This window comes from Cyprinodon tularosa, unplaced genomic scaffold (assembly GCF_016077235.1).
Source record: "Cyprinodon tularosa strain WSP-4 unplaced genomic scaffold, ASM1607723v1 ctg162, whole genome shotgun sequence".
Classification (NCBI taxonomy): domain Eukaryota; kingdom Metazoa; phylum Chordata; class Actinopteri; order Cyprinodontiformes; family Cyprinodontidae; genus Cyprinodon; species Cyprinodon tularosa.
In genome coordinates, this window is record NW_024038460.1 from 1,050,243 (window position 1) to 1,065,657 (window position 15,415).

The 15,415-nt window shown below is 42.1% G+C and overlaps 1 protein-coding gene across 2 annotated transcripts in view; it reads left to right on the plus strand.

The window, feature by feature from the left end:
* c6 (complement component 6) overlaps positions 1 to 15,415 on the plus strand; it is a 37,466-nt gene that overhangs the window by 20,510 nt on the left and 1,541 nt on the right. For both annotated transcript variants that reach the window (XM_038280654.1, XM_038280653.1), the window contains 13 exons: positions 2,645 to 2,789; positions 2,867 to 3,005; positions 3,192 to 3,330; positions 3,462 to 3,656; positions 3,757 to 4,000; positions 5,399 to 5,521; positions 5,621 to 5,787; positions 8,148 to 8,373; positions 9,907 to 10,075; positions 10,171 to 10,282; positions 10,378 to 10,510; positions 12,264 to 12,458; positions 14,245 to 14,332. In XM_038280654.1, coding sequence (XP_038136582.1) covers positions 2,645 to 2,789; positions 2,867 to 3,005; positions 3,192 to 3,330; positions 3,462 to 3,656; positions 3,757 to 4,000; positions 5,399 to 5,521; positions 5,621 to 5,787; positions 8,148 to 8,373; positions 9,907 to 10,075; positions 10,171 to 10,282; positions 10,378 to 10,510; positions 12,264 to 12,458; positions 14,245 to 14,332 — 2,075 coding nt within the window. The remainder of the gene's footprint in view (positions 1 to 2,644; positions 2,790 to 2,866; positions 3,006 to 3,191; positions 3,331 to 3,461; positions 3,657 to 3,756; positions 4,001 to 5,398; positions 5,522 to 5,620; positions 5,788 to 8,147; positions 8,374 to 9,906; positions 10,076 to 10,170; positions 10,283 to 10,377; positions 10,511 to 12,263; positions 12,459 to 14,244; positions 14,333 to 15,415) is intronic.

Consider the following 15,415-nt stretch of genomic DNA (forward strand, 5'->3'; position numbering starts at 1 on the left):
TGCACAATTTGCAGAACAATAGATATATGCTACATAGAAATAAGTCTGCATTTGGATCCATGGATGGAAAAGGGCATTTGGTCTATAATACATTTTCTAAACGACAATGGAGGTTGGCTGTCCAATGAGGATTTTTGCTCACCGTATAATTTAAACTGCTCCTATGCTCAGTTTAAGACGGTCATAAACTCTAATCCAGAAGTAAAAATATGCTGAGTGCTATTCCCAAGGGATTCGAATACAGATTTCGGTATAAACTTCTGGTCTTGACAGTGCAGACCCCATTTTGCAGGTCTGCAGCGAAGGGCCCTGACAGCGCAGGTCTGCAGCAAGACTCTCTTGGGTTCTTTTAGGTGTTAGGAAAACATTTAAAATGAAAGGTAAAAGTATGCATAACTTTCTCAATATTCAGAGAAAATAAAATAAACAAATGTTTCTCTATTCAAAGAGGAATGAAGTAAAGAAGGTAAAGTATATTTTTTATGTCTCTAATGTAACAAAATAAAAGTACAGCTCAATATATCAAAAAATACCCAGTAAAGTACAGATTTTAAAAAAACTGTAATGATTTAAATGTAAGCAATTAGTAAACACTTCTTTGAAAATCCCAAATCAAGCTGGTAACTGCTATAAGCAAGGGCACAAATTAATTTTTAAATTTTTTTTCCCCAAAGTGTTTTTATTAAGCATTCAGTCAAGAAAAATACAATTTCAAGTACATTAGAACAATTTTCCCCCTTTAACCCCTCAAACAACCCTCCTGCTGCACCATTAAGGACAATCAAAACATGACAATGTGTATATTAATTTTTAATTAAACATCCAAAAACTGAAGTATTTTCCTAATGGAGTATGATGAAAGAACTAAATAGATTTTCAGTGGAATTTGTAGTCTGTAGCAACATTACTGATTTACAGCGATCCTAATGCTTATTTGCTCCTAAAAGCCATGTTGATAAATTTACCTCCTGAGGAAACAGACGACTGAACCACCTCAGCCGACCCTTTCGAGTGGAGAAGCAGCAGCTCTACTCTGAGTCCCTTCTGAATGTCTGACATCCACACCCAGTTCTTTAAGGAAACCATAGGGAAGGATCTTATTTCCGTCACTTGTATCCACGATCTCTTTCTTTTGGATAAGATCCACATTTTTCAATCATAGGTGAGGAACAATCAGCAAAACTGCTGTGGTAAAAAGTGAAACAAATTATAAAATAAAAAAATACCATATTATAGAATATTGTTAAAATCATACAAAGTATACTTTAGCTGGATTTTTCTTCACAATCACCTTGTGAAATATTTCTGGATTTTGCTCTGTAAGTGTTGGTGCATTTCTAATGATGCATGTTTGTTGTACATTTTAAGAAACATCTGGCTTTTGTTAGAGTTGTGCCTTACAAAGTCTTTGCTAGCAGACGTGTACCTGTTGTCAGCTGTCTGCAGCAACATCATCAGTAAACCCAGAAAAGAAATGCTAACCTTCACATTCATCAACATCTGCTATTTTCTTGTATTATGACGGAGTATTAGGGCCAGGCTAGAATTTTTTTTATTTACTTCAAAAATAAAATCGTAATTTACGAAAATAATCATAGACATAAAAAGTCGTAACATTACGAGAATTAAGTCGTAACATTACTAAGGATGTGCAAAATAATCGTCACGACGATGCATCGCGATTCTCATTTTTGTGATCTACTACATCGATTCTTGAAGGCAAGAAGCGATTATTAAAATAAAAAGCTGAGTCCACTTTGACATCCTGCCCAGTTTGATGCTGCTGCTAAAAGATTTCCTGATTTGTCAAACCGATTCAAAGTGTAACTTCACATGATGCTCCACATTCCTCATTTTAGGGAAGAAAGGACTTCTTGTAAGAGTTGTCATAAAATACAACTTTATTCTCATAGTATAAGGATTTTTTTTTGTCGAAATTTTATGACTATTCTTATTGACTTTATTCTCCTAATTGTATGACTTTATTCTCGTTGCGACTCTATTCTCGTAATTTTATGACTATTCTCATAATATTACAACTTTATTCTCGAAATAAAAAATGTATTTATTTAGGACATAATTAGTAATATTTAAAAAAAAGCATATAAATAAATGAAGAATACATACAGCAATAATTAGTATTTGAAAATAAGTTTTTAGAGTGAAAATGTTTCATATTCGCAAAGAATAGCCGTATTTTTTTTTATCTAGAAGCAAAATCACTGGAGTCAGATGTGTTTCCATCATTGTTTTTATTTTTATTTTTTTTCAAGTAGCACATTAAAAGAGCTTGATGGTAACAGCAAAATTTTTAGTTTTTTAGTTTTAATTTTTAGCAAAAGCTTTTAACTCTGGTCTGACATTGCAAACATTTACCTCACAGATCATCTAATTTTCCATTGCCTAGCCACCTTAATGCCAGCATTAGAATTCTACTTCTGTCTCAATGTCTCTGGATGGAATACATCACAAACACTAGCTACAATGATAAAGCGAGTACAACTTGCCCGATTGCAAAAAAAATAAAACGAAATCTCTAGCCTGGCCCTAATACTCCGTCGTACTTTGTTCTGTTTTTTTTTGTAAAATAGTAAAACCCAGCTGCAGCAACCTAAGTTTCTCTCTCCTTTGCGTTCTGCTTTAGTTTCGGACTCGGTCTGTTGTGAGACCTTCACAGTTCGGTGGATCGGAATGCAGCGTGGAACTGACCGAGGAAAGGCCTTGCTATCCTTCCAAAGAATGCCAGTTACCGTCTGTGGACTGCAGAGATGACTTCAAGTGTGACAACGGTGAGTGGACTGAACATCTGACCCATTTCCCAAACTGTTATTGTATGATATGATTAAAAACAGCCTTCCCCGTGCAGGGCGATGCATTAACTCCACACTGACGTGCAACGAACAGAACGACTGTGGAGATAACTCAGATGAGAGGGATTGCAAAACCTTTAAAGTTGTCTGTCCTGACAAGAGAGTGGCTCCCGGGGCTGATCTGGTTGGAAATGGGTAACTGGTTAATAATCACCCAATAACCCCTATTGAAGTGTGTAGCAGTGTGTTTTACTTATCATTTAATTCTTTATACAGAAAGGTACTGGTAGGTCTTCTGGTGTGTGTGGTAATTTTCTTCTCCACATGTAATGTAAACCGATGAAGAACTGAGAATTTCCTCTTTGATGCTTTTCAACATAGATTTGATGCACTGGCAGAAGAGCCAAGAGGTGTGGTGCTGGACAACATGTTCATGGGAGGAAGCTGCGTCATCAGGCGGCCCCAAAGCACGCTTCTCTACCATCGAGTTCCACACAACTTTGAAACCTTTGACATTAAGGTAGTCATTTATAAAAACTCTTAAACTGCTTTGACTCGGGTATGGACAGAGAAAAAAACTTCAGGAAAAGGGATTTACTTGTTGCTACAGTTTTTAAACATCTGATATTTACTGACGATGTTGTTGTTTAGGTTGGAGTGCTGGAAGACTTTAGCACTGAACCCCAGGAGGTGGTCTCTGAGTCCGTCGAGATAAAGAGAACGAGGCAAAGTGAAACCGGGAGCCATGATCCACGTGGCTCTCTGTTTCTTCTCATTCTTTTCCATAGTTCTTCTGGTTCACGTCTTACTTCCAACAAGTTTGCATTTGAGGCTTCAAAGAAAAAGGTGATTTTTTAATGCTCAACATGACACTAATAAGCTATTTGGAATACAAACAGTGCTATTTGGAGCACTACAATCACTCTATCTCTGGCCCTATTTCTAGGACTCCAAGTTTTTCCGAGTGCACCAAGTTCTACCGATTTCTACATTTACAGTAAAGGAGCCACAGGACCTCGTCCTTTCTCTGCCATTTCAGCAGTTCCTTCACGCTCTCCCCCTGGATTACAACTACGCCCTCTACAGGGAAATCTTCCAGCGCTTTGGCACACACTACTACAGCTCAGGAAAACTGGGAGGCCACTATGACCTGCTGTACCAATACAGCCGAGAGGAGCTCAAAAGTTCAGGTTAAACATTAAACCCTGCTGTCCAAAGTACAGAACATAATTAGTAATATAAAAAAAAAAAAAAAAAGCATATAAATAAATGAACAATACATACAGCAATAATTAGTATTTGAAAATAAGTTTTCAGAGGGAAAATATTTCCTATTCGCAAAGAATAACCCTATTTTTTTATCTAGAAGCAAAATCACTGGAGTCAGAATAGATGTGTTTCCATCGGTATTTCTCTTTATGTGTATTTTGAAGTATCACATTAAAAGAGCTTGATGGTAGCAGCAAAATTTGAATCCAATTACTGGTCTGACATTGCAAACATTTACCTCACAGGGCTGATCATCTCATTTTACGTTGTCTAGCCACCAGAATGCCAGCATTAGAATTGTACTTCTGTCTCAATGTCTCTGGATGGAATACATCACAAACACTAGCTACAATGATAAAGCGAGTACAACTTGTCCGATTGGAATGCATTCATTAAACCTCTCAACTCATTAAACCAAAAAATTGGCTCCTTACTTTAGTTTTGAATCATTTCAATGGAGTTACCGTTATTATTTTTCATGTCATCAATACCAAATTCAATCTAATTGGATGGGAATCTACATTGCATTTGACGCACCACTACAAGATCAATCGACAGATTCGGCGGTATTCATTGGCGGCAAATCATTGCAGCTTGGTGGCGGTGGCGTTAGCATAGTAGTATGGACGACGAGATGATTGAAAATGAACACAACGGAGATCTAGTCCTATTGGCAGACATCCATTTAAAATGTAGGCAAAGGCATGAAAAAAGTGGTTTCTACTTTTACTTTTATACTTTAAGTAAATTTACAAGTCTGTACTTTGTTACTTTTACTTGAGTAAATAAGTTTAATCAGTACTTCCACTTTTACCAGAGTATTTTTTAACACAAGTTTTTACTCAAGTACGGAAAGTGAGTACTTTTGCCATCTCTGGTTGCTATTAGCTTCTGCTGGCTTGCTTTACACTACAGTAAACACATGACATGATCATAAATAATCAAAACTCAAATTGCTCATTCCTTTTCCAGTAGGTATACCAGTGTAATTTGTGTAGACTGACCCTGGTTTTTAGTTTTCAGCCACCATCAGGCTACATTGGTCCCTGCCTGTCCACCCCTGTGAGACATATCTGGCTCACCACTGCATCATTTGTCCCTTTGAGTTTCAATCTCTTTTGTAGTAGTGTCCAACTGAGGGGTTTACAGTCCCTTGATCTGTTTCTTTTGTGTTTTACAAATGGCCTGCAGCTGTTAAGAGTTTGCAAAGAAAACATGCATGGACATTCATCTACAAATGTCCAAAATTAATATTATGGCTTATGGCATTTCAAAATGTTTAACTTACGTTGTTTTTTTCTGTACTTTCTATGAGGCAGGTGATAGTGATGAGCGCATTTCAGGCTGTCTGAGTCGTGAAACCGGCTGGACTGTAATCCTGTACAGTGAATACAGCAGCATGTCCAGATGCACCAACAACAGGATGACTGAGAAATATCAAGGTTTGTTCTGACTTGCAGCAGGAAACAAGTTTTCCAAATTTCTATATACCCCCATGGGTTATTCTCTTTGGTCACTTCTTCCTCCTTCCTCTGGTCCAGGCTCATTCATCCAGGCCTCAGAGAAATCCTTCTCCATGGTGAAAGGAGGTCGAGTTAGGGAGGCGGAAGCTCTTACCTGGGAAAGAGAAGGCTCTGCTCCAAACAAGACATCCTACAAGAACTGGGCCAAGTCTGTGCTCGAAAACCCTGCTTTGGTGGATTACAAGGTAAAGTCCAGAGATCTTTATAGACCTCATACATCAGTAATTTTAAAAGCTTGGTTTAGTCCTCCTACCATCTGATTTTGTAGACAACTAAAAAGCTGTACGACTTTTACTTGCATAGGATTACAACTAGTTTCATCCCAAGACTGTTATTATTTAGGGAATTTGAGAGAAAGTATCAGAGCTGACTAAAATCGAATGTTTATTGGATGCTCAAAATTATCTTTGGACTGGGAGGCTGTGTGCATGGTAGTTTATCTGTATCTTGTACTGTTTAGGGTGTAACTGCCTACTAACCAATGATCATTAGAAAATGCTCACCTAGTGCCACCCTAAAAGGACAGGGAGGGATAGACCAAGATATAATGGGAGGTGTTAACAAAAAACTAAGATAAAACAAGGAATTGGCTAAATCCATCCATCCATTATCTGACACGCTTGTCCCAATTGGGGTCACGAGGGTTGCTGGTGCCTATCTCCAGCTGTCAATGGGTGAGAGGCGGGACAGGTCACCAGTCCATCGCTGGGCAACACAGAGACAAACAGGACATACGACCATTCACGCACACACTCACACCTAAGGAGAATCTAGAGAAGCCAACTAACCTAACAATCATGTTTTTTGACTGTGGGAGGAAGCCGTAGTACCTAGAGAGAACCCATGCTTGCTCAGGGAGAATCGAACCCAGAACCTTCTTGCTGCCCGAATTGGCAAAAGATTTCCCAAAACAGCTGTTGCTGTCAAAGGTTCTGTCTGGTCTTGTGACGAGACGGCTGAGACTAGAACCTCTTTCCTTTTAGACCAAGTGCTTAGTGCCACCTGCAGTCTATCGTTGGAAGACGGGGTCCGTGTGCATGTCTTGGGGTTACCACCTGGCTCATTAGAAAGGGAATAATAACTTGTGTAATGAATATGGCAGGTTATCTAGAGCATAACTAAACAAACTTAATCGTAGGCACTCTGCCTGTCAGAAAAAGGGACAGATGGACCCAGTATTCAAGGTGAGACAGGCAGTAGGAAAGTTCAAAATGTTTATTTACACAAAAACAGACAGAACTATAGCGGGCTGCTGAGAATATGTGGACCTGTAGTGACTGCAGGAGGGGGAAGGGGCACCGACCAATCACTCACACTCTGGTTTAACAGTTCAGTCCATCCTCTCAATCTTAGGCAGGATAAGCTGATACACTGCCAACGAGAAGCGGCCCTGAGCCATCCAGAGCATCCCCGATGCAGCAACCCCAGTGAACAAGCATGACTCCGATCCAGGACAGGGATTCAGATCAGACTGGAGTGGTACTGGAATTCAGGAATCCGCAGTCCAGTCAGGGGTTCAGATCCACTCAGGAATGGACAGATCCGGGTTCCAGGAATTCATCAGAGCGTGAAGGCCAGTTCAGAGGCCCGTGCATCAAGCATCCATCTCAGACAGAAAAGCACCTGGGAGGCAGAATCCAGCAGGAGTCCAACTGTGGTTCAGGCGAACAGATCAGGCAGGAACAGGCAGAGCCAGTGGGTGAGAGGGAACGGAATCAGGAAATCAGAATCACTTAGGGAAACGCTGAAACGCTCTCACCACTGGTTGCGGAATAAACTTTCCTGAGGACACTGGCTTGAGAATAAACTCCTCACTGGAACATGAACCTTGGAAAACTAACAAAACTGACAGACCGGAAACTAACAGAAGACAAACAGGGAACCAACATCAAACAATGATCTGGCCTCGATAGCTGGGCTGGACTGAATATAAAGCAAAAGACGCAGGTGGATGAGGTGAGTGATAATTAGAAAACTGGGCAGAGTTATTCAGGTGAGTGAAATGAACAATTCCAGCTATCAGGCCAGATCATGACAGTGTCCTTTGTTTGTCAAGACAACTCATAGCTAGTCTTCTCAATATTGAGACAATTGTACTTCCTACGGAGGATGAGAAGAGCCCACCTACCCCCACCCATCCTCACATTCTTTTACAGAAGCACCATAGAGAGTGTTCTGACCAGCTGTCTCACTGTGTGGTGTGGAGGCTGCAGCGCCTCAGACTGGAAGAAAGTGAGGAGAGTTGTGAGAACAGCAGAGAAGATCATCGGGGCTGCTCTTTCCTCCATAAAAGACATAAAAACTCTAAATCATGTCACATACTCCGCATCAAACTGAGCAAATCTATGTGTTCATTTTGCACCAATCTTTTTTTTCTCCCACAATGTTTACATTGATCACTGCTGCACTATAAGAAATATAAATGTTATGAGAGCTGTAAAAGCCAAAATTTCATTTTGTAGACACTACAATAAAGTTTGTCTAAGTCTAAGATATGCTAAATATAACCAATCTCAGTATTAAACACCATGTTTTCTTTGTTTAGGTGTTTCCGCTCATAGACCTCGTACGTGGAATTCCCTGTGCTGTCACAAAAAGGAGGCACTTGAGGAGAGCTCTGTTACAATACCTGGAAGAGTTTGATACCTGCAAGTGCGCCCCGTGTCCCAATAATGCCAGGCCAGTTCTCTCTGGTACCGAGTGCAAGTGTGTTTGTCAGACAGGAACTTTTGGAACCAACTGTGAGAAACGAGCGTCTGATTACACATCAGGTAGGAAGACTCTGTGGTACCAAACTCATTTAAGGGTAACTTGTATGTTTTATTGTCTTAAAAAAATAATTTGGATTATTTGGGGGTTAGTGTCTTATTTATGTCGGTTTTGAAGAGTCCTTGAAAATGTAAAAAAAAAGTGATAATTCATTCAAAATACTCATCTTGTGCTGAACATTTGCCATTCTTTCTGGAGTTTATTATTTAGAAAAAACACTTCACAACAGCTATTTTCAACTGTTGTACAAACCCAATGCAAACAATCCACTGGACTTTGTTTCCAAGTTTGAAGACGTTTCGCTTCCCATTCAGGAAGCATTTTCAATTCAAAAGGTCAGAAATAGTGTTGAGTTCTAGGCTTTATAGAGTGGACCAAAAAGAAGCCTTGTTGTGGCTTAGAAAACATGCAAATTGAACCGGACAAACTGGTCTGCCCCTTAGGAATAGAAAGAGAGTCCAAATGACCCCCATCCCTAAGGGGCAGACCCGTAACTTTTTTGAAACGACTATGACCTGGATGACTGAGAATCTTCACCATTGGGTTACAAGGTTAATAAGCTTATTAGGGAGTAAAGATCGCCATGACTGTAAACATCAGCCCCAAAACAGAAAAGACCCAAGTTAAGAATTTTTCCATATAATTATTAAAATTAGTTTTAAGTTAGCGGGCGCTGTACCGGTCCGTCGTGGTGAAGAGAGAGCTGAGTCAAAAAGCGAAGCTCTCGATTTACCGGTCGATCTATGTTCCTACCCTCATCTATGGTCATGAACTCATGACCGAAAGAACGAGATCGCGGATACAAGCGGCCGAAATGGGTTTCCCCCGTAGGGTGGCTGGGCTCTCCCTTAGAGATAGGGTGAGAAGCTCGGTCATCCGGGAGGGACTCGGAGTAGAGCCGCTGCTCCTCCACGTCGAGAGGAGCCAGTTGAGGTGGCTCAGGCCTCTGGTTAGGATGCCTCCTGTACGCCTTCCTGGTGAGGTATTCTGGGCACGTCCCACCGGGGGTAGGTCCCGGGGAAGACCCAGGACACGCTGGAGAGACTATGTTTCTCGGCTGGCCTGGGAACGCCTTGGGGTTCCTCCTGAGGGGCTAGAAGAAGTGGCTGCGGAGAGGAGTTTTAAGTTATTTTATATGTTGGAAAAACAGATATTTCTCTGAAATGGTTCTCTGGTTGGCCATTAGATTAATTGGTGGCTAGGTTTTACCTGAATACGAAAACTATTGGGGAGTGTTGGGCAAGTGGTTAGAGCAGTGTGCTTGTGCTCCGAGAAGGTTGCCAGTACCCGGTTCAAATCCCATAGCCTCCACTCTGGGTTCCTGAGCGAAGACCCTTAACCCTTGATTTCTCCCCAGGCGCCACACAATGGCAGCCCACTGCTCCCCAAAGGGGATGGGTCAAAATGCGTACAATTAATTTTATCTGCTTTATTTTGGGTTATTGTTACTTCTGAACTACTTCATAGAATTATGGAAAAAAAGTCAAATATGTTTAAATAATGTTTTAATATCAAAATTGTTTTATTTTCCACAGATGCAGTGGATGGTTACTGGAGCTGCTGGGGGCCATGGAGTAGCTGTGGAGCCTCTATGAGGAGACATCGAACTAGGAAATGCGACAACCCTGCTCCCCTCAGTGGTGGCCAACCCTGTGATGGTCCAAACAAACAGGAGGAACCGTGTCATATCTCTCTTTTTGAAAGGTGGGATTGAAAGGATTACTGTAACTCTTGGTGTTTGGCTGCTTATAAAGGGTTGCCTGTACTGAGAACTCTGTTTTGGTGGTTTTATGGGGCAGACAAGAATCCTGTGACAATGACGATGACTTCACAGTGGGATGGAGGGATGAGCTGCCCCCTGGGGTGCAGGGCTGTTTGAGGCCCCAGAGACCACCCAACAGTTTCCTCAGGGTATTTTTTTTTTTTTACTCAAGTTTTTTAAGCTTAAAGCATTGGGATTATTTAAACTTTTATGATCTAATCAGATTTTGGTTTCACTCTAACAGAAAGCTAAACAGTATTACTCCTTTGGCGAGGATGAGGAGTTCCAGTGCTTCACCGGATTTGAACTTGAGGGTTTCCAGTTCATCAACTGTCGTCCTGATGGAACCTGGAGTGAACCGACAGGGAGATGCATCAGTGAGTCTGGCAATAAAAAGGGAAATTTAAGCAAAAATATCAGGATTGTGAAAAGGATGGTCAATTACATGTCATTAATACTTCTCTCAACCTATTTTTACATAATCTTTAAATACTTTTAGGAATGAGTAAACACAAGTTAAACAATGCAAACCCCGTCACACCACCATACCCATAGTCATATGTGTATGCTTGTCCCCTTTAATTTGTCGTTGTTTATCCCTTTAGTTTTGTACCAAAAACACACTTTAAGCTACCTCAACAGGCGTATATCCCTTAAGTCATGTACAATGTGATTCAAAAAACGCCAAAAAGTAAGTAATGAAATCGTTTATGGGTATTGACTATGGGAATGCTGGTCTAACGGGGTATGCTAATACGACAGAACTCTGCATCAACAACTCATCTCGATCTCGATAGCCATCTCGATACACCTGAATCTAACGAGTTACTTACTTCATCACTATGGTTTCTAATCTGTAGGAATGCTTTTATATTTAGCATCTAAACTGTCTTTTTCAAGAATGAGGGGAAGATAGAGCGGGAAATCAATAGGCGGATTGGTGCGGCATCTGCTGTGAAGTGGCCCAGTACCGGTCTGTTGTGGTGAAGAGAGGCTGAGCCAAAAAGCAAAGCTCTCAATTTACTGGTCGATCTGCGTTCCTACTAGTGTTGCGCCGATGCCATTTTTTGGCCCCGATACCGATACCCGATACATGGCTGTGCAGTATCGGCCGATACCGATACCATAATAATGTAAAATAATTGCCATCATGGCTTTGTCAAGCTGCTGCCTACCTTTGTGAAGCAGGAAAAAATCTAATACAAAGTGAATCCAGCAGAACTTTTTATTGCCTACCAGGAGTGGGTGACAATAGTTGAATAAACTTTTGGCTCTCAAAATGGTATCGGTGCCCTATTTGTTGGTACTCGCCGATACCGATACCACCATTTTAGGGCAGTATCGGGGCCCCGTCCGATACTGGTATCGGTATCGGTGCAACACTAGTTCCTACCCTCATTTATGGTCATGAGCTTTGGGTCATGACCAAAAGAATGAGCGGCTGAAATGACCTTTCTCCGTAGTGTGTCTGGGCTCTCCCTTAGAGATAGGGTGAGGAGCTCAAGTCATCCGGGGAGGAATCAGAGCCGCTGCTCCTCCACATCGAGAGTAGCCAGTTGAGGTGGCTTGGGCATCTGATTAGGATGTCTCCTGGACATCTCCCTGGTGAGGTGTTCCAGGCACGTCCCACCAGGAGGAGGCCCAGGGGGAGACCCAGGACACGCTGGAGGGACTATGTTTCTCGGCTGGCCTGGGACCGCCTTGGGATTCCCCCGGAGGAGCTGGCCCAAGTGGCTGGGAAGAGGGACGTCTGGTTCTCCCTACTGAAGCTGCTACCCCCGCGACCCGACCCCGGATAAGCGGAAAAAGATGGATGGATGGATCTAAACTGTATAAAGAGTATATTTTGAAACAGAGAAACATCTAGAAGTCCTTTGGGGTTACAGTAGAGCTTGAGCTTGAGATCTAGAACTCTATTAGCTTCATTTTGTCTGCTTTTGCTCTTTCAGCGTTTTCTTTTTTTTTTTTCATTTAGCTCAAAGGTCAATTCAAGTTCTTACATGTTTACAAAGATTCTGTAAAATGTTGCAGGTTGTTCACCCATTATGAAAAGGGTGTAAAGATTAAGGCTTGGAGGTGGTGTATTTCTACCCAGGAAATTCCTAACCCCTGCCATCCTCTTACCTTCAGGGAGGCTCTGTGTTGCTCCCGAGGTCCCAGAGAACATGGAGCTGTTTCCATCCATGGCATCGTTCAGAGTGGGCGAACGAATTGGTTTCAACTGTAAAGAGAAAGGCCTGATGCCGATGCCACGCGGCCTGTACAGGTGCAGCAGTAAAATGACCTGGGAGCCCCCACTGCCTGAAGACCTCCGCTGCACTGATGGTTGGTTAAAACAATCGATGCTCCATGCAGGCTGTCCTTTAAAAGTCCAGCTATTTAACTTGAAATGAAAGGATTTGTCACAGAATGAATCATGTGACCATGAGGGCAGCTTTATGGCAGTCTGAGCTATTCTTAAGCACCAGAGCTAAGCTAAAATGTGTTTTTAGCTAGAAAAACAGATATGACCCTTAATAGATAAGACATGTTTTTGGTTATCTAATTTCTGTGGTGCATCTAATGCTGCGTTCACACCGGGGGCAGCTGGCGCGACAGAAGCAGCGAGTTTACATGCAAAGTCAATGGTTGACGCGCGTCAAGGCGCAGCAAAAGGTCCTGCGGTGCGTTTCGAGCAGCAAGCGCAGCGCGTCTGAGCAGCTGAAGCAGCGCGTCGGGCGCGTTTTGGCATCTGACGCGCGTGACGCGCCGCAAACGTGTTGCTGCTCGAGATGGAAAAATTGAATTTTTGCTGCTCGACGCGCCGCGTCAACCAATCAGAGAAGCTGATCTGGGAGCTGGCTGGGAGAGAGACACAGCGCTGATGACACAGACCGCTCTGATTACTCCTCTTAAACAGTTTATTAACGCATAATTAACTTAAAATATATACATCTGCCGGCAGAATATGTTCGCTTTTATTATTGTGGTGCCTGCAGATCGGATTATTTAGATGAAAAACACCTACCAGCCGCCGCGGTAAACCGCGAGGAGGCGACCCGCCAGAGGCTGCTGATGAATGGATTCCTTCTGTCGGCGCACCGCCGGTATGTGGGGGTCTGAGCGGCTCCGACAGAAATAATATTGGGAGGCAGGATCGTAATCTGGATGAACTGACTGCACTGATGAAGTTTTCAGGTGTATTTTCTCACTTAAAAACATATTAAAACTACTTTATTCCCACTGATCACAGCAAATATAGCTGCAAGGCAGAGAAAGGATAGTGAAGCTCCGCTCAACGCGCGTCAGAGCCACTTTTGGACCGCGCAGGCAGAGCAGCAAAGCTGCTTCAGCCGCGCGTCAGAACTAACTGGTACAAGCAGCAAAAATGAAGCAGCAGACGCGATTTTGCTGCTTTTGCTGCCCCCGGTGTGAACGCAGCATTATGCTACGTTCACCCCGCAAGCAGCAGAAGCAGCAAAAGCACGGGTGCTGCTTCATTTTTGATGCTTGTACAAGTGTAGTACTAACGCGCCACTGAGGCTTCTTTGCTGCACACTTGGTTAGCCCTGGCTGAGGTCTGATGGTTGCCGTGGTCCTCGCAACATCGAAACTTTTTAAATTACGCACTAAACTAGTAAATAGGCCATATAGCGATTCTTAAAAGTATGTACCTTGTACTTTTCCTTTGCCGTTGTACTTTTATAGAACAACGGCAAAAGAAAAGTGAACTTTTAACTCAATACTCTGAGCTCTGTGAGCGCTCCACTGGAAGCTGCTGCTGCCGCGGTGCATGCTGGGACAGCTGTCAGTCTCCAGAACAGACAAGTCTGCTGTGATGCGTGTTGGGTAAAGAGGGACGGGCGAGAACAACATCTGGGGACTTTGTCTGTTCTCGGTCTTGTGTTCTTGTGAATTGGAACAGAACTGATGACGTTTCACGAGCACCTGATAAGGCAAAAGTACACTGTGAGAAACGTCCAAAGCATGAGTACTAACTCAGTTAGCAACTGTTGCTTGCTGTGACGACCCTGTCAGGTGACTAATTGAGCTGCTGCGCGGCTGGCTCTAGTGTTTATCAGCCAAATGTATAAAATAATCAAAATCCTCTCTCTTTTTAATCTGTGTTTAGAGGAACCATTTGCACCTGATGTTCGGTGTGGACCGGGGCAGAGACAACAGGGATCACAATGTGTCTGCATAGAACGGGAGAGCTGTCTGTTAGTGACTTTAATATCTCAATTTGTTGCATTCTCACATTGTTACATCTAATTTGAAAAAGAAAGGATGTGTTTTTCTTCCAAGCAGCCAGACTCTGAAGTGAGAATTCTGCCAGATATACTGATGCATAAAAGAAAACATACAAGCAGTTTTACTTAAAAACTGAACGGCAATGCAAAAAAAAAAAAAAAAAAAAATATTTAATAACACCAAAAAAATCAGAATTGAGCATTAAAGGAAAAGTTCGGTCATATTCAGAATTCAAAGTTTTGAAAATACTTTAAATATGAAACTATTACATACTGTTTAATAAATGATGAGTGTTATTAATTCAGAGTAATTTTCATGTGAATGTGCTTTACTGGAGCCATCCATGTTTGTCAAAGAACACTACTGCCACCTACTGGTTTGTGACGTCACGGTGCGGTATCGGCTGTTGATCAAGTCCCAGTGCTGTATCTGGTGTTTGTCACAACGCGCTATTATCCAAGTCATCTTGAAAACATTCTTCTTCCAAATTTTGGCTACATATTACGTGTTTTTTCTCTGGCCAGAAGTTCGATGGCAAATCCTCCCTCTTCAAGTTGGCGATCCAACGACCAACCCGTCCGTGGAGGATCAGGAATCAGAAAGGTGGAATAACTCTTTTTTTTCACTTTTACCCGATGTATTCCAGCATCCAGCTGCCATGCACGTGGGCATTGTCAGTTTCACTATAGCTCTGGTGAATTTCAATGGTGAAGTCCTCAGGAAATCTTCAATAATTGTTGTTGATTGCAGATGTGTCTAGTAGTTCCCTTTGATTTTGCTTGTAAAGCAGAGAGAATGGCGCTAGGCTTACCGCACCGTGACGTCACTGCCGGAAGATGGCAGGAGGGAGGTGTACTATATTTGGGCAAAAATGGCCGATCACTCCGTGATCACGACATAAATTATTTTTATTTTTTTACTGATTAAAGCTAAATTCATTAAATCACCAAAAAGTATTAGTTTTAGGCAGAGATGGCAAAAGTACTCACTTTCCGTACTTGAGTAAAAGTACAGATACTTCTGTTAAAAAATACTCTGGTAAAAGTGGAAGT